The 23,823-nt window shown below is 41.4% G+C and overlaps 1 protein-coding gene across 6 annotated transcripts in view; it reads right to left on the bottom strand.

Annotated features, from left to right (window-relative positions):
• Positions 1-23,823, bottom strand: part of SRGAP2 (SLIT-ROBO Rho GTPase activating protein 2) — a 256,272-nt gene that overhangs the window by 117,719 nt on the left and 114,730 nt on the right. For all 6 annotated transcript variants that reach the window (XM_019649659.1, XM_019649654.1, XM_019649653.1 and 3 more), the window contains one exon: positions 9,902-10,064. In XM_019649659.1, coding sequence (XP_019505204.1) covers positions 9,902-10,064 — 163 coding nt within the window. The remainder of the gene's footprint in view (positions 1-9,901; positions 10,065-23,823) is intronic.

Raw genomic sequence — 23,823 nt, 5'->3', positions numbered from 1 at the left:
GCTGTGAGTCGCTAGCGACAGCATAGGCTGCTGTGGGGCTGGCCGGCAGCTGGCATGAACTTTTGTGAGCTACAGTGAGCCGCCATGAGTGGCCATCCAATGGCTGGCGAACAACTGCCTCACCCGGGAAGAGCGCAATGATAATACCAACATGGACCAGTGAAGTGGCGTCCTCCACAACTAGACTGAAGAACAAAAGGACAGCAACTTGTCTGTTCCCCTTCCCCGATTCCCCAACACTGTTCCCCTCCCCAATTCCCCAATAAAATCTTAAAATAAAAAAAGAAAAAATCTGTGAAATAGAGGGTTCATACTGTCACGACCATAATCTGGGAGGTGAATATTGGCATCACTACTGGCAGGCTGATTAGATACTATTTCCTGATGTGATGCAACACAAAGCATCCAACCTCACTTATTACGCATTCTAGTCAAAAACATGTAACTTGAATAGACTTGGTCTTTAGAACCAATTTCTAATTTACAAGAAATACAGGATACAGGAAGAAGTTAAACAACAATGCAAGGAAGTAACCAGACAAATCTAGAAGGTGGGGCAATCTGTAAAATAACTGGCCTTGTCCATTCAAGAAACCAGTGTCCTGAAGAAGGAACAGTACTAGATTAAAGGACATAAAACAAAACTTAAGGGGCATAAAACCAGTGTGCATTAGATGCTGGCTTGGACAAACCAGTTGTCAAGAGCATTTTTAGGATGATTAGGGAAATGTTTACATGGCCTGGGTTATTATATGAGATAAAAATTTACTGAAATGGGAAGGTGGAGATCTTGAGTAAAATAACAGATTACAAAATAGTAATATACAATACAATCTTGGCTTCTCATTATCATACTCCTGCTTCCTATATTTTCTAATTTTCTACAATGCACATAAAGTATACAATTTAAAGATTGCAGAGCTGGGAGGAAGGGAGAGAGGAAAAGAAAGACAAGGAAAAGGAAAGGCAAAGAAAAGGGAAGGGGAGAGAAAAGAGGGGAGAGAGGAAGAGAAAAGCAGGTTTTGAACCCACTATCCTTAAAGCTCAGATTGTGACCAGGTTCAACAATCTGGCTACCTTTTAGAGGATACTGAATGGAAGGGGGTGGGGGGAGGGGACTAACTAGTAGCATTCTTTTCTTCATCTGGGTGCTAATTACGTACTTGTTTTCAGTTTGTAAAAATTTCACTGTGCTATATACTTTGCAATATGTGCATTTTTTCTAAGTATTTTATACTTCCACGAAAAGGAAAAAAACTTGCAAAATATATGAAAGGATTAGAGAAAACACATTCAGGGCTTACTACAGTTATAATATTTATAGAATGCATTTTATGAAAGCTTGTCATGGTCTTCATCGTCATCATCATCATCCCACAGAAAGTTTTAGGAGATCTAAGTAGACTGAAAAGTAGAATGAAAAGCCCTAAGCTCCCTGGGGGCAAACCTTACTCCTCAATTTGATTTTAAGCTCTTTATAGCACGTAGCATAATGCTGCATTTATAGTATTCACTAAAATTCTTCCTGACTACAAGCTTTTCTAGTTTAGGGACATTTTCAAATACAAGGCTGCATCTGGACACTTGTTTTCTGTCCACTACGCCTCTCTTTCCAGTATTCCATATTTTAAAAATTGTTCTTCAGATTCTCTTAATCATCCCTTGATTTATAAAGATCGAAGTACCATTACACATTTGAATGTTCTAAACACAGCACCTTGGGCTCTTTCAGAAAAGCCAGGTAGACACCTGAGAACTAAAACGCCAAAAAGGCAATAGGACCTAAGCAAAAGGCTGCAGGCATCTCTGATGCACACATTCCCTCTGAGCTGAATCTTCCTAAGTCCAAAAACAGCCTAGACCACCCGGAGAGAAGCACCAAGGGGGAGAATACAGATGCTGCTGACCGAGTGTCACAGAAACCAAAGCTAAAGCACCATGAACAGCACTAGCTGCAAAGCTCCCTCACTGTTGGCTTTGGCAGCAAACCTGACGCCCCTTATCAGCAGAGATACCTTTGAAGTAGCTGGCAGCCTTCCATCCCCTACTCAAATAAGCTGGCTTTACATCCTATTCTTTTTTCCAAAGAGGATCTCTTTATCAGATATGAGAGAATAAAGCTCAATTAATCAGAACAGATTTTTGCTACCAACAAGATAAAATGGGCAACTGGAACAGCTGTCTGTACAGCTGCACACAATACTACTAGTGGCCATGTTATAAGGTGGACGAAATTCAGTCAATCACAGATACCGAGTTCAGCTGGGGAGGAGGTGTAGGGAGATGGGAAAAAAATCACTACTCCTTCTCCCAAAGACATCTCCAAGTTAAACCCTTTCTCAAAAGGGCAGAACATAACAGCTGGAAATCCATTCTTTCTCCAATTCATTCCATTTATAGTGCCTACCAGGGACATTCAACTATACCAGCATTATCGGTCATTTCTTCTCCTTTTCTTATGGATGACAACACCCCAGAACATGTTGCCTTACAGAATCAACATCCTCTCTCCTCACATACGCCAACAGCTTGACTCAGAGACTCCATAGGAAATTCCATAGCAATCCAAAGGGGATAAACAGGTAGCGAGTAACACCTACTGCTTTATCTCCTTTATCCCCTCTCCTTGCAGACTGACATCCTTGATGCCAAAGGAAATCTGACTGGTCAGTGCAATTTTCTTGTGACTGATCTATTAATGGAAAAAAGACACGTTTACCATCTCAGGGCCCTCGAGAAAAGTACGAATTGAGCCTCTTCCTTCTCTTCCTCAGCACCCTTTTTGCATCCCCCACTTTCTGCAGGGACTTATTTATCTGACGCTGGATTCACCCTTGGTCACCCTCCAAGAATAAAGTAGGGAAACCACAAGGGGTTGCCTAAACAAACGGGCCTAGATGCTTCAACGTTGTTGTCGTCGGGGCAGACATTGTTCACTACAGATAGACGGGGGATCTTATGGCGTCAGATGTCCTCCATGCTCTTGGGTCTCCCCAAGATGGAAACCAGGCTATCTACAGCAGTTCTCAGCCCTGGCTGTGTGCAAAAATCACCTGGGCCTTATCCCAGAAAATCTGATTCAACTGCTCTGGGCTGGGCCTTGGCACTGTATTTATTTTTTATCATCGTTTAAGACAACTTTATTGAAGCATAATAAACACACAATAAAATGTACATATTTTAAGTGTACAGGTGTTGACAAATGCACACACTCAGGTAACCACCACCATAATTAAGATTGCACATTTCCATAACCCCACAAGTTCCCTTGTGCCCCTTTGCTGACAACCCCTCACCTCCACTCTGGCCCCAAGGCAACCACTAATTTGCTTTCTATCACTATAGATTAGAGTTCTCGTTTCTAAAATTTCATATAAATGGATTCATACAGAGCGTACTCATTGTGTCTGGCTGCTTTTTATCAGTATAATGTTTTCTTGAGTTCATTTGCATTACTGTATCTATCAGCATACCGTTTCTTTTTATTGCTGAGTAGTATTCATATATGGATATACCACATCATGTTTTTCCATTCACCTATTGATGGATATTTGGGTTGTGTCCAGTTTGGGATAATATGAATAAAACTTTAGTTTCCTATGGCAGCTATAATGAATTACTACTGCAAACTTGGTTGCTTAAAACAACAAGCATTTATTCTCTTATAGTTCTGGGGGTCAGAAGTCCAAAACCAATTTCACTAGGCCAAAACCAAGGTGTCACCAGGGCTGCGTTCCCTCAGGAGGCTCTCGGGAGAATTTGTTTCCTTGCCATTTCCAGCATCTAGAGCTGTACTCCTTGGCTGATGGCCTCGTCTCCATCTTCAAAGACAGTGGCCCAGCATCTTCTCTCAGTGGCTCTGTTCCCCACTGCTCCACTGCTTCTATGGCCTTCATCTCTTTAGTCTTTAATCTCCCTGTACCACCTTCTTATAAAGACATGAGTGGCTGCATTCAGGGCCCACTTGGATAAGCAAGCATGATCTTGCCATCGCCATATAAACAAAGTCTTATATGGATACAGTAATGTTCACAGGTTCCAGGGATTCGGACATGGACATCTTTAGGGGGTGGGGGTGGGGACCACTATCCAGTCTACAACAAAAGGTAGTATGAATATTCAGGTTCAAGTCTTTGTGTAAATATATGCTTTTATTTCTTTTGGATAAATATCTAGACATGGTATTTCTGGGTCATATGATAAGTACATATTTAACTTCATAAAAAACTGCCAAACTATTTTCTAAAGTGGTTGCACCACTTTTCATTCTCACCAGTAACGTGAGAATCGCAGCCATCCTCACTAATACTTGGTATTTTTAATGTTAACCATTCTAGTGATATGCTACCTATCCAGAGATATGCTACATAGTATATCTCCTAATAGTTTTAATTTGCATTGCCCTGATGATTAATGATATTAAGCATCTTTCTGAGCGCTTATTTGCCATTTACATATCTTCTTTAGCGAAGTGCCTATTAAATATTTTGCCTAATTTTTAAAATTTGGGTAGTTTGTCTTCTTGAGTAATATGTATGCAAATATATTCTCCCAATCTGTGTGGCTTGTCTTTCATTTTCTTAAGTGTCTTCCAAGAGCAAAAGTCCAAGAATTGATGAAGTTCAATTTATCTTTTTTTCTTTTACAGTCCATGCTTTTTATATCCTAAGAAATCTTTGTCTATTCAAGGTCACAAAGATTTTTTTAAAAATCCCCAAGTGACTCTCATGTACAGGCAAAGTGGAGAGCTACTGGTCTACTGGGAATCTGACCTAACTTTCTCAATTTAACTTGACTTGCTGCCATAAAACCTTTGGGTAATAAAGGTAAAACAGGAGTACAGTTAACTGAAATACTGTAGAAAGAAGGATGCAATTGAGAGTCTTACGACTGTCTGAATTGACCAGCTTCCAAGCCTAAATGTGAGCAGCTGTTAAGCTAGAAACAGTGAGTTGAAAAAGCAAAGTCAGAGGTACTTGAAGTGTGTTCCAGCTAAGTGAAAGGGGGAAGAAAGAACGGGATTGTCCTCTCCCTTCTGGGAAAAAGCATACCCAAGTTCATTTCAGTTTAAGCTGAGAAGTGGGAAAAATTATTTCTATGTTTAGTGGGATTCTTTAGAATATGCCTCTCAGAGATGACATGGAGCTGAGAGTCAGACTTGGCAGTGTTCAGCCACCATTTTTGAAGCCACCACATTAACAAATGAAGGTGGCAGCAATAATATTTGCCCAGACCTTAGTTCCAACAGAAGTTAGACAGACCGAGCTTTCATTACACGAAAGAAGATGTCAGGAGCACCCAGTGGGCTTAATTTCTCTTGGAGTCCTAGACAAAGTGGGTCTGTTTCTAAGCTGTGGACAGGAGGCTACTCTCTCCAGATGTTATATTTAGCTAAAGGAATCCACCACGGCTTCATGCAAATGTAAAGTATGTCCCAGCGGACATAACCACAAACCAGAGGGCCAGCAGGGAGCATCCCTTAAGGGGGTTCAGTAGCATAGAAGGGCCAATTGTGCAGTCACCCTGACATCCCCAAATTAGCTGAGTTAGCTGTAAGCCAAGATTTTCAGCCACTTCTCACATTTAATGAGTCTTTGTTTCCCTCTCACTAGAGATTCTGCCCCCAGGGAAGAATCTCCTTCTTTCCCTCCCAACTTCCAGCTGCTTGCCCAGACACCAGGTAGAAGAAACAACCCAGTGTTGATGTTTAATACCTCCATACCCTTTGAAGGTCTGTGTGCAAAAGAAAAGGTCAGGTTAATTCTGTATCTAAGTGAAATACGTCGACTCAATAGAAAACAGTAAGAAAACCCCAAATACCTTCTACTCTGCACACCACACCTAGAGAGTCCTAACAGAACATGTAGATAGAAACCTTGGGTTGACTGGATTTAAATACTAACCTTACCTCTGTTTTGCTTTACGTCTCTAAGCCTGTTTCCTTCTTCATAAAATAAGGATAATATGAGTACCTACCTTACAGAATTATTGTAAAGAGTAAACAAGATAATGCATATTAAGTGTTCCACACTGTACCCGGAACATAAGGGTTGAAAAAATGTTGGTTATTATTATCATAACCTGTGCCAATGAATCAAGTTTTATAGATTAAAGAGAAGAGGACAATGTCAACAACCCATGATTTTTGCCAGTGACAAATAGATTAAATTTGCATAAAGCTCAGATGAATTTTCATAGGTATCCATAGCTGAACCACAAATAAAGGTATCCTTTTTGAAGCCTGTCTCCAAAGAAATGTGGATTTTCCTTTTGCTGCTGGAACCAAATTCACAGGTTAAATAAAAGGTGTATTTATTTTATACATTTGGATTCCAGTTGGGCATCTTTTCGTTGCTGGCCACTATAGATAACAGAATCTGAGACAATACTTCATTCCTCAAGAAATGCAGTCGTTGGGCCGGCCGAGTGGCTCAGTTGGTTAGAATGCGAGCTCTAGGCAACAGGGTTGCTGGTTCGATTCCCACCTGGGCCAGTAAGTTGCGCCCGAGCTAAGCTGCCGCTGAGCTGATGAGAGCACGTGCTCTTAACAACAAGGTTGCTGGTTCGACTCCCGCATGGGATGGTGGACTACGACCGCCCCCCCCTGCCCCACAACTAGACTTAGAGTGGAGCTTGCACCCCCCACAACTAAGATTGAACGACAACTTGACTTGGAGCTGATGGGTCCTAGGAATACACAATGTTCCCCTTCCCCAATTCCCCAACACTGTTCTCCTCCCCAATTCCCCAATAAAACCTTAAAAAAAGAAAAAAAAGAAATGTAGTCATTAATTGCTTAAGCTGGCCCCTTCTCCATACTCACACCCACTTTTGTTTGCCTTATCTCAGGGACTGCAATTTATCTATCACAATTTCACAAAGGTCCCCAACAACTGGAAAGAAGCCCTCCAGTGTAAAAGACCCTTGTCATAACAGAATTACAATGTATTAAATTTTAAAAGTAACATGGAGATCACAGCCAAACTCTTTTTTTTTTTAACTTTAAGGAACTGAGGCACAGAAAAGAGAGGTAATCATCCAAGGTGTCAGAATTACGAACAGAGCTGAGCCCTAGAGCAAAGGTCACTTGGAAAAGGCCTCTGCTCTGAGAGGCCAAGCCCCGGAAGCTCCACAGAGCTGACAGGGTTCTGAGGTACATTCCTTAGTTCTCTTATCTGACTACTGTATCTTAACCAGTGGGATTCTAATTCATCATGTGCAACACATTGTAAACAAGAGATCGAAAAATTGAGGTCTGGAAAGAGAATGCTTCTTTGCTCATTACTAGAAAGCAGAGAGGCTCATACCCAGCCAAAAGAGAATTAATCTGCACTTATGATCTGCCACGCCAGCTCCTTAGAGTGCTCCGCCTCCACTGGACCCCAAGGGAAAGAGAAAAGACATTATTCACCCTGTGGGATAGTAAACATTGGCTATTCAACAATCCTATGCATATCTCTAATCGACTAGGGTCTAATTGATAAAAATTTATAAAGATCAATAGCAAGCCCTATGACCTAGACCTATATACAACAATACAACTAAATCTCACAAACATAATAATGTTAAATGAGCGAAACCAGACACAAAAGCGTGTGCACAGTATGATTCTATTTATATAAAGTATGAAACCAAGCAAAACTAATCTCTTCTGTTAAAAGTCAGGACAATTGTTATCCTTGGTTGGGACCCCCTTCCCAACTCCCCAGTGACTAGAAGAAAGCATGGAGGGGCTTCTGGGGTACTGAAGTTTTCTGTTTCTTGGTCTAGGAGCTGGTTACCAGGTGTGTTCCGTTTGTAAAAATGCATTTAGCTGTACGCCTATGCTATGTGTACTTTTCCTCAATGAAATGTAATATATAAACACTCCTGTGAGTAATTTGAAAATCTTTCTAACACCCCAGCATAGAAATGCATGCCTTAAGAAAGTCAACCCAGAGACAGTGGCTAGGAATAACATTCACAGGTAGATTTTTCTTCTGGAGGGCAAATGTCCAAAGTTTATATAGATGCCATGTTAGGCCTTCAGTGAAATGTGAACGAACCAGGAACACTCGATGCTTTGAGAATTGGCTGCCTTCAACACAAACACCTCTGAGATCTGAAGGGGCTGTAAGACTCTCAGCTTGGTTTTCCCCTAAACTTCTAAAGCCGGGAGAAAAGGAATCTGAGAGGCTGGGTGACATCTAGATAGCTGAACATCTCTCACAAAACTTTCTTCTCAGATGAATAGAGAAAATGGAAGAGAAAACTATCAGTCACCCCTTTCTTTCTCAAGATAGTCTGAGTAGCTGTCAAGGTCCACGGGAGTGCTGAAGTGATACCTGGTTACTATCAAGGTTCTACCTAAATATGCTTTAATGTTTTTTTAATAGAAATTGTATATATATTTAAGGTGTACGACATGATGATTTTATGTATGTATATATGTGTGTATATAGTCAAGCTAATTAGCATAACTCCTCACATAGTTATGTGTGTATGAAAGAGCACCTGAAATTTTCTCTCTTAACTTGTTTCCAGTATGCGGTACAGTATTATTAACTGTAGTCATTAATTTTAGTCACATATACACGTCACCAAGTGTTGCAGCTAAACAAGCAAGCTAGAGAAGATGCTGGAAACCATGAGGAGGTGGTGAAAAGTTCCCTCGCCCGTAAATGAAGTATGGCCCCCAACCACGGCAGAGCCAGGCAACCAAAAACAGCCAGGGAACTCTGGGAGGAGTTATCTTTCTCTTCCTTCTTTTCACTGTCAGATGATTGGACCCTTAATATCCTGTCTCTAAGACACAGGGAAAGCCCCTTCACAGACGCAGTTATGTAGATGGAAGATCCTAAATCATTTCTTTTTTCATGCTGGCATAAACAGAAGAAGCGGAGTTCTAATTCCAGACCAACTGATATCTGGAAAACTTCCTAAGACTTGGAAAACTGACAAAGAGCTGTGGCTGTTCTGGACCACAGTCCTTTTACTGAAGTCCGTCCTCTCTCAACCCCGAATTTTAACACTGGATTTTGTCAACTGGAAACCAATGAATTCCCTATATATGAAGCTAATAAAATAGTCCTGTATATCCTCTTTGTACCTATAACTTGTGGGGAGATTATTTGCCTTCTGAAAAGTCTTCTGGGGATCTCAGAGCGTCATGTTAGACATGGCGCATCATGTAAAATGGGTGGGGCCTTTGCCAGCATTTACCAAAATTCATGAATAAATGAGTCCACTGAGAGCTCAGGTTGAGAGAGCTTAGAAAAGAGGTTCCTGGGTTACCAAGAGACTAGTTCCACTACTGACAGGTAAGGTGAATTGGGCATAAATTTCTTAAGATTATCACAATTATTTTTGAGTTTTTCCTTAGTCAAATTTTTCATTACACCCTCAAAATTGTGACAAACAACTGAGCTTCAGAACGCATTCAGGGACCCAAAGATAAAGACGGGTCATGATAAGAATAACAAAATTCGTGAGTTCACCTTGGCCAAGATGAGAACTTGGAAAGAGAACTAAATTAAAAACAAACATATATGAAATTGCTAAATCAACTGGAAAGGAAAAAACATGAAACGACAGTGAAAGTCCCTGAATCTTAACAGCTTCACAAATCACATACAGAAATTGACCAAACATAGTTATTATTAATACACGCCGATTATGTGTTATGCTGCCAGTCCTTGGGTTGTACCTTGCAAATGGTTCCTTTCCCAGGCCTACTATTAATTCAGCTCAGAAAGGAAGAAAAGAATGCCAGTTCAATATTTTTTTCTCCAAAAGTTCGTGGTAGGGAATGACTAATGGGCAAGCCTTTTAAGTGGGCCAATAAAATATTCTTTCTCTTATTTACAAAATTGTGTCACTGTTCCACCCAAGTATCTCAGTTACTAGAGAGATCGCCACATACCTTTTTAAAGAGTCTTCCTGAGTCCTCGCTGACTTGAACAAATCGAGGAATGATATTATTCAGGTAGATGTCACTCAGGGTGGTGTGGTCCCTGCTCTCCCGCTTCACCTGGTTTAAGAGGAGATTCCAGCAGTTGACTGGAGACAGAACATTCTGATCCTTCCTGCAGAGAAACAGGAAGGGGAAAAAAATTATTGTTGGTAAGCAGCCAGGCCTGACATCTACGGCTACAGTCCAGGTCACAGAAAACACAGTGATCAAAGCCAAACCAGAAATAAAGATATCTTTCCTGAAGCCTGCACCTTTTGTTGACTCTTTTTCTAAAATCTCAGTGGAGAAAAAGGGGAAAATAAGAGTAAGGAGAAGGAGAGGACAGGGAGAAGAAAGAGGGGAAGGAAGAGGAGAAGCAGGATTAACTGTTGGGCATCTAATATGTTCTAGGAACTTGGTGAATGCTTCATGTGCATGATCTTATCTAAGCTCCATCATTTCATTGTAAGAAAAGAGCTACCATTATCCCCATTTTACTAAACATCCCTCACAAAAGGTTTTCTTTTATAAAAGTTTTTCTGATTAGAAAACTCACCCACAGCTCGTAAGGAGTCACAGCGATAGTAAGACAGAATCAGACTAGAAGCACAACTCTGTGTTACTGGATAGAAAAAGGTCTAGACTGTATAACTGCAAAGTCAATGCCCTTAGTTACTAAGTTTTTTGGTTTGTGTCTAGGGTTACAGAGAAAAGTTAGAGATTTTCCCTAGACACAAAGATCACTAGAGCACTACAGACTAACTCCCCACACATACATCTTTTGTAGGATTCCATGAAGGCAACTTGGGGGCATTTGCATGAAAAAGTCACTAAAAAGTCTCCAGTCCCACGGAACGCATCTAAGGAGGCTTTGGTTTCATTGACTGAGCCATTACTTCATGTCTCATACAACCTAGAACACAAAACCATACCTGAAACCCATGTATTCCAAAAACTTCTATAGCCTGAGTGGAGCAGTGAAGTGCCCAATCTAGATGCTCATTTCTAATGAAAACTTTGTGATCCAAAAGAATTATTGATTATCTGTTCAGTCCACAGCACTAATTTAAGCAACAGAAAGTACTACATCTGTAAGTCGGATCTCTTTAAGGAGAGAAACAGAGAGCAGGAGTTGCTTGTGGTATTGTGTATCGAGGGCTTACTATGCACTTGGCCTATAACTCATATTGTTTAACTTGAACCCTATAATAACCTGATGAAGTGGGCATTAGTAACTACATTCAGAAGAGGAAAGTTGGACTGAGAAAGGTTAAATATCTTGCTCAATGTCATATAGCTAAAAAGTGGCAATGCTGGAATTTAAAACCAAGCAACCAAGAAGTTGCTTCAAACCAATGAATATGAGAATCCAAATTGAAACTGTTCTATACCTGCCTCCCACCCCCCAACCTCTGCCTCAGGTTTCACACTTCTGCAGTTAAAATCCCTAACACTTATATGCCAACCATTGCCGTAATACTATGCCTGCTAACCTTCACAGGGAAATTAAAAGATTTCTATGGAATCTTTTATAGACTAGCTGAGAAATATAGACTAGCTGAAAAAGAGAGATACATGTAATTGATCCACTCCTTTCAAAATGTTTAGCATTTGAAAAAAAAGAAAAAGGAGAATAGAAAACAATCCTAAATTCAAAATAGTGAGAGATTGGAGCAGATGCATTCAGTGACACTTGATGTTTCCATTGCAAGAAAACTTCCCAATTGATTCCAAATCAGTTTTAGTCACAAAATCCCAGAATAATCTAATTTACATTTTTATTGGGGGGCAAGATATCCATGGCAAGACATCCATGTCCCCAGGAAGCAGGGAATACATCGGGCAATCACACTTGCTTTTTAAAAGGGCAGATCTTACAAGACTTTAACTTTATAACTATTTCCCCTCTGCTTCTTAAGGGTGGACATGAATTGATGGTCTCTACTGGTCCTTTTCCTAAAGTGCTTTACACACATAAAAATGATACTATAATTCAATTTCATAATCATATAGACATTTGTATCTTAAATTATTAGCAGTATTAGCAGCTTTAGTGGTTATAAAAGTGCTGGGGTCACAGTGCGGTGTGGGAGACAAAGAGAGACCTATAATAGAACAGAATGTTAGAGGCACGAACAAAGGGCCACACACGTACCCCACAGATTACAAGTGGAGGCAAGAGAGGCAAAACCAATCTTACACCATGTAAAAGGATACAGGCCATAATTTCCAAGGGGATTCTCAGAAGAAAAGATGAGTAAACAAAGATAACTTAATAAAAAGGATGGGCAGAAGTAGGAATCTTTTAACATAAAATACCTTATCTACTTAACACTAATAAATTTATACAGAGGGTACCAAAAAAATGTATACACATTTCAAGAAAGGAAACAACTATTAAAATTGTAAAAGTCAATATATATAGATCACAAAAGATGAATACAAGTCACGTTTCACTTCTGCAATGACAAGAGGTGCTCAAGGTGGTTACCATCAGCGTCCAGACACTTCTGATTATGGCGAACTACAGGTTGAGCCACGTTGACCAAAGGGTCCACTTGTATACGTTTTTTTGGCACCCCCGGTCTTTATTAAGAACATCTAAGGTGTTACAAGTACTTTCCACATGTATTTATCTCCATTCTTACAGCATGTACTGGGACAGCATGTATTGGTTTCAGTGAGCAGGAGCTTTTAAAGTGTGTTCTGAGAAACTCTGGAAAATACAGAGTCACATTTCAAATTCAAACAACTGTAACACATCCATTCAGATGAGCAACCCCTATTTACGTGCAAGGGACCCAGTTTCCCCACAGTAGACACCATCACAATGTCTCATGGGCTGCCAGGTGAACTTTGTTGTATGCAAGCTTTGGAATAAAGAATCAATGCATGTGTGAAAAAGGAGAAGGGATTAAGAAGTACAAATTGCCAGTTATAAAAACAGTCACGGAAATGTAAAGTACAGCATAGGGAATATAGTCAATAATATTGTAATAACTACGTATAGTACCAGATGGGTACTAGACTTATCAGGGTGATCAGTTTGTAAGTTATATAAATGTCTAATCACTGGGCTGTACATCTGAAGCTAATGCAATATTGTATGTCAACTGTAATTGGAAAATAAAAAATAATAAAAAAAGAATCACTGCATGCATCTGAATGTCTAAAAAAATGTGCTGTTGGTTAGAATGAATGTTGCTCTGCACGTTTAGCTTCTAATTCCAGCCTGTGTGCCTTCTTGGGTAAAGCTGCTCAGGTGAGCACATGACTTGACAGACAGTAACCAAGTTCAGCTACACGCCATGGAAGGCTCAGGGGTCTGTGCTGGGTTCATGGTGGACCACGGTTTATAGTGAAAACATACAGTATATGTTCAGTGTCATTCCATCTCATTATAATACTTATTATACACTTTCAGGCTTATCCATTTATTCAACTAGCATTTGTGAAGGGGACTGGGAATCGCTGCTAGGAAAATGTTTGTGAGTCAACTATAAAACAAAAATATCTTGGTCAAATGTCTAAATCAATTTAAAACGATCTGAAGATTACGACAACTCATCTGTGTGAATCAATAGTTTCCTAACATTGGGCAACCCAAATCGGAACCAGAAATAAATGGATGTTGAAACTGACATAAAACTGCAACTCTGATTCATAATCCTGATTTCAATATTTTGGATTCATGAAAGCACAATCTCGCTGTTCTCACTGATTGACTCTGTAATAAGTATTCTTTATAAATTTCCCCTTTAAAAGAAGACCTTTTAAAAGAAGTAAAACACTGCTTTGATCTGTTGCACATGGGGGGGGTTCTATGCAAGATTTTTATTTTTAAAAAGGAGTGTATGGCTTTAATAAAAATAGTATTAGACTCTGCTGTCTGTTTCTTTTAAAGGTTCCCACTGCCGTTTTTCATACAATAGTTTTTTGGTGCTTGGAGTCTGTATGCTTTCTCAGGCATATTATTCCTTTCAAGTGAGGTGTTTTAATTCATTTATTTGTTTGTTCTGGGAAAGTGGTGGGGCAGGGCAGGTGGAAGGCATGTGGTGGGCGGGAACACAAATGTGCTAGAGAGACAATTTCCCCGCCAACACGAACAAAGACGAAGCACACTCCAGGCTGGAAAATAAGTGCGTCAACTAGACGTGATTTCATGGGGAGCATATTAAGGTTCTGCTAGAGTGGTTTCCTGCTTTAGCAGCTTTGCAGCCTTATTTTATTTGGGGCCACTGGAGCCAGGGGAACTTCGTTTGGTTACAATATTGAAATTTGCCTTTATATCTTTTCCATCTATCATTTGTTTGTACAGTTTCTTTATTTACCCCGCCCTCAGAGTCTTAGATTGTGTAATACTTGGGCATTTAAAGAAAAAGGTCTACATCCCTTAGGAATGTGCTGAACAGCTGCGAACCTCCTCAAACACTAATCCCTAAAAAGCAGACAAAATATCCAGAAGTGCTTTTCTTACTTAAAAATTTTTTTTTTTTAGGAGGAAGATCAAAAAAACATCATACTGAACTTGAGAGGGAATGACCCTGGAGTCCAAAAAAAGGAGGCCCAGAAAGTCACAAGCCGGCTCTGCATCCACGGGAGAGGTTATTATTATAAATGCACTGAAAGAAATCAACCTGCACAGCTCAATCATCAGCTTCAAATACATTAGCCCAGTTTTTCTCTTCAACTTAGTCTAGTTATGACATTCAACAAACTTAGCCACAAAACGCTCAGAGGGATTTCTCTAAAATATCTAGGGTGAAGACCTCCACATAGGTCCACGCTGGCCTCTATCACACTTCTTTTTTTTTCCACGTCCCCTCTGTTTAGTTTCAGCTGTCTCACCTATAAAATGGACACACGCCTTGTCAGTGCACATCTAGCTCCCTAAAGATCTTCAAAGCATGATTGTAAAATCCTGGAAGCTCTCCTGGCCTAAGGTGCCATTTAATTAATAATTGCTATGTTCACAGCTCTGCAGATGGGACGCATGACACAAGCTTGGCATTACTGGGTGGCTTGAGCTTCTGCACTGCTCTACTGAGGAATGTTTCCTTCCGGGGCTGTTATGTGGCTCAAATGAGATGCTGGGATGCAAAAGAATGACATCAACAGTAAAGCACTATACAAATGTGAAGAAATATTATTATTTTTATTTCCAAACAAACTAAGACTCAGCTTTCATCAACTTCCAACATGCTCCTCACCGGGCCCTGGGCCAAGGCCAAGAGCACAGCCTGCTGAAAATGCGCAGCCCTCGGCAAATAATGGTCGGGAGAAGAGAGCAGCAACAGGCAATTAACCAAGCAGCTGTGGTCTCTGGGAAGACGTGAGGGAGATACCAACGGGAGAGCAGAATTTAATCTTCCACTGTCCTTCCCCTGAGGGGCAAGGTGGAATGAACACTCAGTCCTGCATTCCACACAGGGAACTGTGTGCCGAGGTAGACGGGAGGGAAGCCAGAGTGAGCCCAGACAGCCAGTCCCGAGGTGCTTCAGGAACTTCCGCTGAGCCCCCTTTCTCAGAATTCCTATCAAACCCGCCAGTCTGTATATGGAGATGGCAAATATCCATACATCTAAGAAGACTATCATTTCTCACTTTTAAAAATAGACATATATGTGATGACAGGCAAAACCCAAAATAAGCTAACGACACTAATCAATATGGTATTGAGCATCCAACTAAAAGGAGGATTTTTAAAAGGTACATGCATAATAAAAGGGATCACTTAATGATGGCTGGACAGGCAACCAGTGACAAGGGGGAGGCTGGATTTTTAAACCTAAATTCCCTCCTGGCACCTTGATTAAAATGAAATGAACTGAGGCAGCCAACGAGATTATTTTATTCAGATTAGTGTTATTAGCCTTTCTGGCTTATTTTCTCTATTATGCATTTTGCTGATGCTGACAGAAGCAGACGGGCTGGATAGAGAAGCAAAGCCGCAGCGGATTTATGATTTGACAGTGCCATGCATAAAATCAGACCCTTGCTGACCCAGATAAGCCAGAGGATGGATTGGGTTTGTTGGGGAAGATGTTAGAAGAAAGGGAGGAGGGGAATCATCAAGGTGGAAACTGACTTGAAAAAGATTCTGCCTGTAATGGTGGCTGCTGGTCGTGTGACCCAGTAGTACAGTGGCAGCCTGGAGGCATCTTTCAAAGACAGGCGGGCAGCGAGGGGGCAAGCACACTCCTCTGGGCTTATCACATCTCAGGCTGCTGCTCTGCCAGCAATGAGATCAGAGTATGAGGACAGTGCTGAGGCAGACAGAGAAAAGGGCCAAAGGCAAAAATGTATATTCTATGTATAGAAAAATGAGCTTTCAAGTTTCCGGGGACAAGTTTATACCACAAATTGTCTTCAGTAGCCTGGACAGATGATTAGAAAGGATTCAAACAGTGGTATACCCACCTTACTCAAAATAGTCTAAGTTGTCCCCTATAATCAGGTTTGGGGGAAGAGCTATATGGCAATGGAATTCTTGTGGCTCTGGGTTAGTTCCAAGGAGCCCAGCCACACCCTTGGGATAATGGCATGCCCAAGAGCTGGGAGCTTAGGAATCTTAGGAAGCAGTTTGAAGTTGAGAACTGGAGCAGCACCATGTCTGACATTTTAATAATTATTTCCTGAATGATTGCAGGACCAAGGTTCCTCTGGGTAAGGTCAGAGAATGGGAGTGGTTCCCAAATCGGAGTCATTGTAGGCTCTAACTGGAAATGCCTCCATCAATTTATGCCAGCCAGGTGAGAGGCTGTCTTCCCTTCAGCCACCCCCATTCCACTCCATGTTCAGGGCAGGGAGAGAAGGTCGGAGCTTCTTCAAATCACTCAAGACAGCTTTGAGGACCCCGTGAGGACAGACATGGTGGGGCAGGATGGGGTGGGGTCTACTCAAAATTTGAATCTGTGCCATTCAGATTTCTCGCCTAGATTTCTGACATCTTATTGTCCAGGTCCCTTCCTTCTCTGAGTCCCTTATCTCTAAAGTCTTCTTATTTCTCATTCACTCAACTAATATTGATTGAGCACCTACTCTGTGCCTGGCGCTGTTCTGGGCAACATTCTTGTTTCTGATCTGCTTCTCCCATGTTTGCAGATCTCTGGATCCAAGACATGGCTTTCCTGCTCCTAGACTGTCCATTAGCCATAACCCACATCTTATCCTGGTCTCGATGCTTTTGTGTACACTGGCGTGAATGACCCATTGAGAAACCCTGATTTGGTTGACTTAGAAGACCCACCTGCCTGCTCACCAGCCCTCTCTACGGCTTCTGCAGACCTGGGACCTTCCCTGCGTTTACACCCATGTCTTGCCACCAGCATTCTCGGAACCACAGGGAGGTATAAACAAAGAGGCTATTACACCCTCCTTGCGTGCTCTGGGTTCAACCTAAATGCTAGAGAAAAAACACTATGCACTCCACCTCAATATGACCCACAGGACTAAGGGCCTAGAACTTCACTCATTTATTAAATTTCCCTCTTGAAAGCCCCCCAAAATAGGCTGTGATCATATCAATAAGTCTGAGCTGGCTAATTCATTTAATTAAAATAAAACATCATAGCAAGAACGAAAGACATAACAAAGGTATGATTGATGATTGAGGGGGGAAAAGCTAATATATGTGTCTCAGTTTAAAGATTTATAACCATCTACATTAACAGTTGGATCCACGTATTCCATCGAACAACCTATGAACAACTCTGAAATTATATCTTCAGTTTCTTCTCTAGTTAGTTAAGACATCGTAAGAAACCCCATAAGTAATTACAGCACATAACAAACATACAGAGAAAAATAATATACGCAGATGTGTTAGCAGATTTTTTAAATGAATGAAATCTTGGGAGATGACTGAGACAGACAGTCTGGCTCACCCCAGGTAGTTCAGGCTAGAGAAATAAATACCTGTCTGTGCCAAACTGAAATGACGTCACTCAGAAATCTACACACTTATCTTGAAATCAGTAACTACTACCTTGGGAGCAGGCATCTCCCTGGCACCAGGCACAAGCTGAGTAGCTTGATCTATAGCCAGAAACTTCTGCCTGGCAAATGATACTCAAGCATGCCAAGTACCAAAAAACTGCTTCGGAAGAAAGGGTAGGTACCCCCTAAGATTCATACCTCCCCCTCCTGAATACCTGTTAATGGGACAATGAGTTCCCTTACATAGCTCATGATAAATTGAGGAAGGAGGAATGAAGTAATGTGACTTAACTCGGTGAAACTATAGTGCTAAATGAAATGAAGTCTAAATAGTCATCAGACCAGCTGCATGCCATGCATCACTCTCAGTTCTCATGTGTCATTTTGATATTTATCTTGCCTTACTGGAAGGGAGTCTCTTGAGGACAGGGTATATTTTGGATTATTCAATGAACATCTATCACCAAGAATGGGTGGGTACTTAATCAGCATTGACTAATGACAAGACACCACAGCCACAGAAATCCTGTAAGTGTTGAGCACAGTAAAACTATTTATTTAAGGAATAGTTAATATCTTCAGCCTCTATCAATCTTGCCTAACCAAGTGCTGCAGCATGTACCTGGGTGGCTAAATTTTTATGCCCATTGACTTGCGTGCTCTACATTACAGTATATCATTAACCACGTTGATGTTTTGCTGGTAAAATGTTAAAGGGCTGGGTGAAATTAGAGTTGCCCTGGTCAATTTCCAGGTTAGTAGGTTAGTGAGCACTACAGGTCTGTAAGGAATATGGATGAACGATGATACCCCACCCCAACGAGGCAGCCCTCCATGGAAAGCACCCAGAACCATGCTTACAACCGAGAGTCTCGTCTCAATTCTGCCACTCACTAGCCAGGCAGCCTTACATAGGTCACAGATGCACTCTGGCCTCCATACTTCTTCATCTGCTTAAAAATATAAATGAAAAAGCAGACCTTCCCTGCCTAACTCACATGGCTTTTATGAAGATCAAGTCAAACAAGGTGATTAAAAAAACTTCATAGGGCCGGCCAAGTGGCGCATTGGTTAAGAGTTGGCTTGGGACGCCAGCTCTGAGCAGCAGGGCCCCGGTTCAGATCCTACATGAGGGTCAGTGATGCTGTGCCCTCTACAGCTAAGATGGTGAACAACAGCTCAACCTAGAGCTGGGCTGCTGTGAGTTGCTGGCAACGGCGTAGGCTGCAGTGGGGCGGGCCAGCAGCTGGCGTGTGCTTTTGTGAGCTGCCGTGAGCCGCTGTCCAATGGCTGGTGAGCGAATGCCTCACCCAAAAAGAACGCAATGATAATACCAACATGGGCCAGTGAAGCAACGTTCTCTACAACTAGACTGAAGAACTAAAGGACAGCAACTTGTCTGGTCCCCTTCCCTGATTCCCCAATGCTGTTCCCCTCCCCCCAATTCCCCAATAAAATCTTAAAAAAACCCCACAAAACTTCATAAACACTAAAGTGTTCTATACCTACAAACCAGTATCATCATCATTTATGATTGTTATAACTATCATTATTACTTGACAGTCCACACAATGCATTTATATCCACAAAAAAAAGTGGCTAGAGTCATGGCTGAAAAGACAAACATGTACTCAAATTCTCAGGCCTTATTACTCAAATTTGCAATGCACTTGCTTTATACATGATAAGGTGTTATTAACTTATCATCTGCTTCTCTGGAAATTCCCAAACTCAGTGAATCTCCTGTGCCCAACTTAGGAGAGGCTGTAAAGGGAAAGACTTCCAACGTGCAAAGAAAAAAGCCAGAGGGAACAAAAAATAGAATCATGGAATTTCAGAGCTTGCAGGGACTTTCAAGATGGTTTAGAGTCTAGACCAAACTTGTCATTTTCTAAGTGAGGAAAATGAGGTTCAGGGAGCCTGAGGTCGGTCACACAGATAGTGGGGGAGCAAGGCAAGAACCCAGGTCTCCTGACCAGCAATCATTTTCTTATTTCACTGTGGTTGTTGCTGAATTTCAACCAAAAAGCCCTTAGCATCTCTAAAGCCCTGGTGCTGAAAGAGTTACTGGGCAGGGCTGAGCTGTCCAAGTCTCAGAGCACAGAGCTATTCTAAGACAATGTATAACAAGAATACCAAGAGTCCATGAACCCAGGGGGAGCAAAACTGCTGGTGCCTAACCGGAAAGCATGCTGCATACTGTACATGGTCACACATGAAAGGCAAGTGAATGAGAAAAGCAATTTTGAATCCCACCCTATTCTAATTTGGGACTGGCTCCGGGCACCTAATGGAGGGCTGGACCACACCCCGGCTACTTTGTAGAGACCCTTCAGTTCCTTCAATCTGTTCTGTGGCCTCAGTTAACTCCTCTGCCTTCGCAAGGGCCATAACAGATTAAATACTATTAAGGAATATCAAGGGCCAGGAGTGAGCGTGGGTGACCATTCTGTGATGGGAAGATTCTCAGTCTGGATTCAGATGGTACACACTAGCATCTACCATCTCCAAGCAAGTGAGTGACCTGAAACCTTGCAAGTGAGTGAGCTGAGACCTCTCATACGGCCTTAAGAGAGTGGTTTCTCTACATTCAGGACCCCAAATCACCTTGCATCACAATCACCTGTAGTGTTTGTTTAAAATTCTATTTCGCTGGAGTTGGAGTGATGCTCAGGAATCTGCACTTTAAATATGCATCCCAGGTAACTTTGTGCACACCAGAATTTTAAGAACAAATGCTCTTAAAGCAACAATTTTCAAACTGTGGGATGCAACCCATTAGTGAGGTTAAAAAATCAATTTAGCAGATCACCACCTAGCATTTCTCAAAATGAAAACAGAAAACAGTGGAATAGGATAATATAGAACAAAGTAGAAAATATCCGTATAACACATAGAGCAAACATCTATAGGTATTGTTCAGCAAAAATGTTGCTCTCCGTTATTTAAAAATATACATATGTACATGTGTGTATTCCTGCTTGCAATATAAAATATTGTTTATAAAATACTTTGGGGGGATGATTACATACCCCAGACCCATTCGAGAATCTGAGGATTTTCTTCCAAGTATTCTCCTCCAAAGAAGGGAAAGAAAGAGGAAGAAAGGAGGGAGGAAGGGAGGGAGGGAGACGTTATGTACACACAATAATTCGTGTATGAGTCGGGGACCCTGAACGTCGGGAAGTCCATCTCCTGAGGGCTTCTCTTGAGGATAGTTCCTAATGTGTCTAGTACCCTGGTTCTAATGGGCACCTGATAATCACAGGACTATGCCAAAATCTTTCTACTGATACTCTCTGCAAATGACTGTGAATGTCTGTGTGATGCGCTTGTAAGATAAGTGGCCCCATCATGTTGATTCTCTTCCTCTGATATTTCAGGGTGACTAGAAATGTTGAAGCTAAAAGGTGCTATACAGAACACTGGGAGAAAGCTGTTAGGAAATTCCAAAAAGAATGATTCTGAAAGTGATGGTGTGGCACAATGTCACTGCTTCCCGAGGAACACGCTCCCTGCCTGCCTACAGCACGCAAGGGCAGGCTATGGAACTGCCACCTTTTTGCACCCCTACTGATAAAGGCAATAGAGAAACATATACTCTATTCCCAAGTTAGTGACTTCTTTGACCTGTACCCACATTTATAGACACAGAGACCCCAGCTTCACCTTCTCTATATGACCAAAAGACAGACATTCCTTAGCCCTTGATGGAAGATTCAAAAAGGACACAGACAATCAGAAAAAGAGCAATAACCCAGCTTAATGATCAACACAATCTCATCCCAATGGTTAAACCTACCTGCACATAGAGAGGGTGACAATGAGGGCAAAGGTTTCAGAAACCAGCCTTTGCCAAATAAGGCACACAAAGAAGAGATGGCAAAGTGGCCAGGTATAATGTGGGGAGGGGGCACGGGGAGATGCAGGAGTGGGACAGGAAAGACCACTGAGAAGACAAAGAAGCAAACCTCAAAGCTATTCTAAAATTTCCTGATGCTTTTCAGTAATTTGTTTTCACGCGGTGGAAATTGGCACAGCATCGAGGATGCTTTGCGTCCATCTGTTTCTTAACTTAAGCTGCATGCAAGATTCAGAACAGCTGGAATCAGCAGCACTGACCATGTTATATGTGTCTTGAGAAAGGAGAGAAATAAAATGAGTGTGTGGGAGGTGGAGGAAGAGGGTTAAATGGGCCAGAGAAACGGGAATCTGGAAGCCATCCCCAGAACACAGAGGAGAAAATGGCCAGGTCAGAACTGATACAAAAGAGCTATTAGAGAGGCCAAAGCATCTGAGTGAAGAAAGGAGGAGAAACAGCAGGCGTGCCAGAACAGCAGCTAGCAAAGAGCCCAGCAACAGAGCTGAAAATTCTGCAAGTCTGGGTGCCAATGAGCAGTGCCTGAGGCTTCACCTCTGAGGGACCAGATCAGTATCATCCAGAGGTCCTACATCAAGCATATGACATGGGCTGCTGGTAAACCATCTTGACAATCTAGAACAAGATGAAAGCTAGATTCTTGGTTCCCTAAATGCAAGAGAGGTGATCATGGAGAATGAGAGAGAGAATGAGAGGAGTCGTTTTAGGAGAAAGTGGCAAGGGTCTCAATCCATACGGTGGCTTTCCCAGAGTCACGGCAGGTCCAGGAATGGATGGTCCTCGGCGTAGGCCTTGTCTGGCCTGCTGCCCCATCACTGACTTTCGATAATGCCCTCCCTTAACCTACAGAGAAGCGGGTCTCTCACTTCTCCTGGGATTGCGCAATCTCTGGTCAAGAGAAAAGATTTGGTAATGAGAAATGTCACTCAAGACCTTATTTTAAAGAGGAAAGAAGTAAATACAAACAAATAAACAAACCAAATTGTAGTTCATACAAATAATATAACCACTCTATTGGAAGAGAAGGAACCAGCAACTAACCTTTGAACACTGTGTTTTGGTCCTGGAGGCTGGAAACAAAAAGAACTCTAAGCCAGTATTGAAATCTAGCTATTAGTCTTCTTTTTCAGAAACATGGGTTAGCAATTCTGAAATTACTTTGTGTACACTCTAGGACTGTGCAATTAAATAAATAAATTATGGATAATGATTTCTCATGTTCAGAGAACAGAGTTACAAATATGGAAAGGGGAGAAAATAGAATTAAAAATATGGTGTTGGATTGGAATTGACAATATTGATGTGATCTCATAAGCATTATTACAGAGAAGCATACAGATAGAAAAACAGATACAGAAATATGCGAGTATATGTATGTGTGCGCGTACATACACCTCTTAGTACCTCTAGTGCCTCTGCCTGCTGAGAGGGACTATAAGAAAAAAGAGCACACCTAGCGTCCATGGTTTCTCAATACCATTCGCCATTCAAGGGAACCAGGACTCCTTGAGGAAATGGCTCCAGAGTTGAAGCAAGGAAAGTACAAGACGAGTCTGGAATATCTTGTTGTGCCAGAAAGTGGGGAAATGTGCAAAGAATGATAGGGACATGTCAAAAGGACACAGGAACCAGCTCGAAGGGGTTCTACTAGCCAAATCTGGTACAATATAAACCTCAAAATAAATATAACCTGTTGAATACAATCAGAATCAGGAGTCCACGTTAATATAAACAACCAGATACATACATGAAGGAGATGGAAAAGTTCTTCTTTATAGTAGAATCCCAACTGATAAATGTAGAAAAAATGATGGAAATCATAAAAATTACCATTTGGTAACCATCATAATAATAATTGATTCAAGCAAGAATCATCAATCAATGCTGAAACTAGTGGGTGTAAGGTTGTAAGAATACCACAATATTTACACAGTCTCAAAGCATCTCTCCAAAATAGATGCATTAATTACAAAGCATAAACTAGCATAACTTTATGGTAGAGAAATCTGGCAGACACCACTTTAACCAAATGATCAAAGTTAGTATCACTAGTAATGAGACAAATCACCCACAA

Source organism: Hipposideros armiger, unplaced genomic scaffold, assembly GCF_001890085.2.
Source record: "Hipposideros armiger isolate ML-2016 unplaced genomic scaffold, ASM189008v1 scaffold_134, whole genome shotgun sequence".
Taxonomy (NCBI): domain Eukaryota; kingdom Metazoa; phylum Chordata; class Mammalia; order Chiroptera; family Hipposideridae; genus Hipposideros; species Hipposideros armiger.
This window is presented reverse-complemented; position numbering and strand designations above follow the sequence as displayed.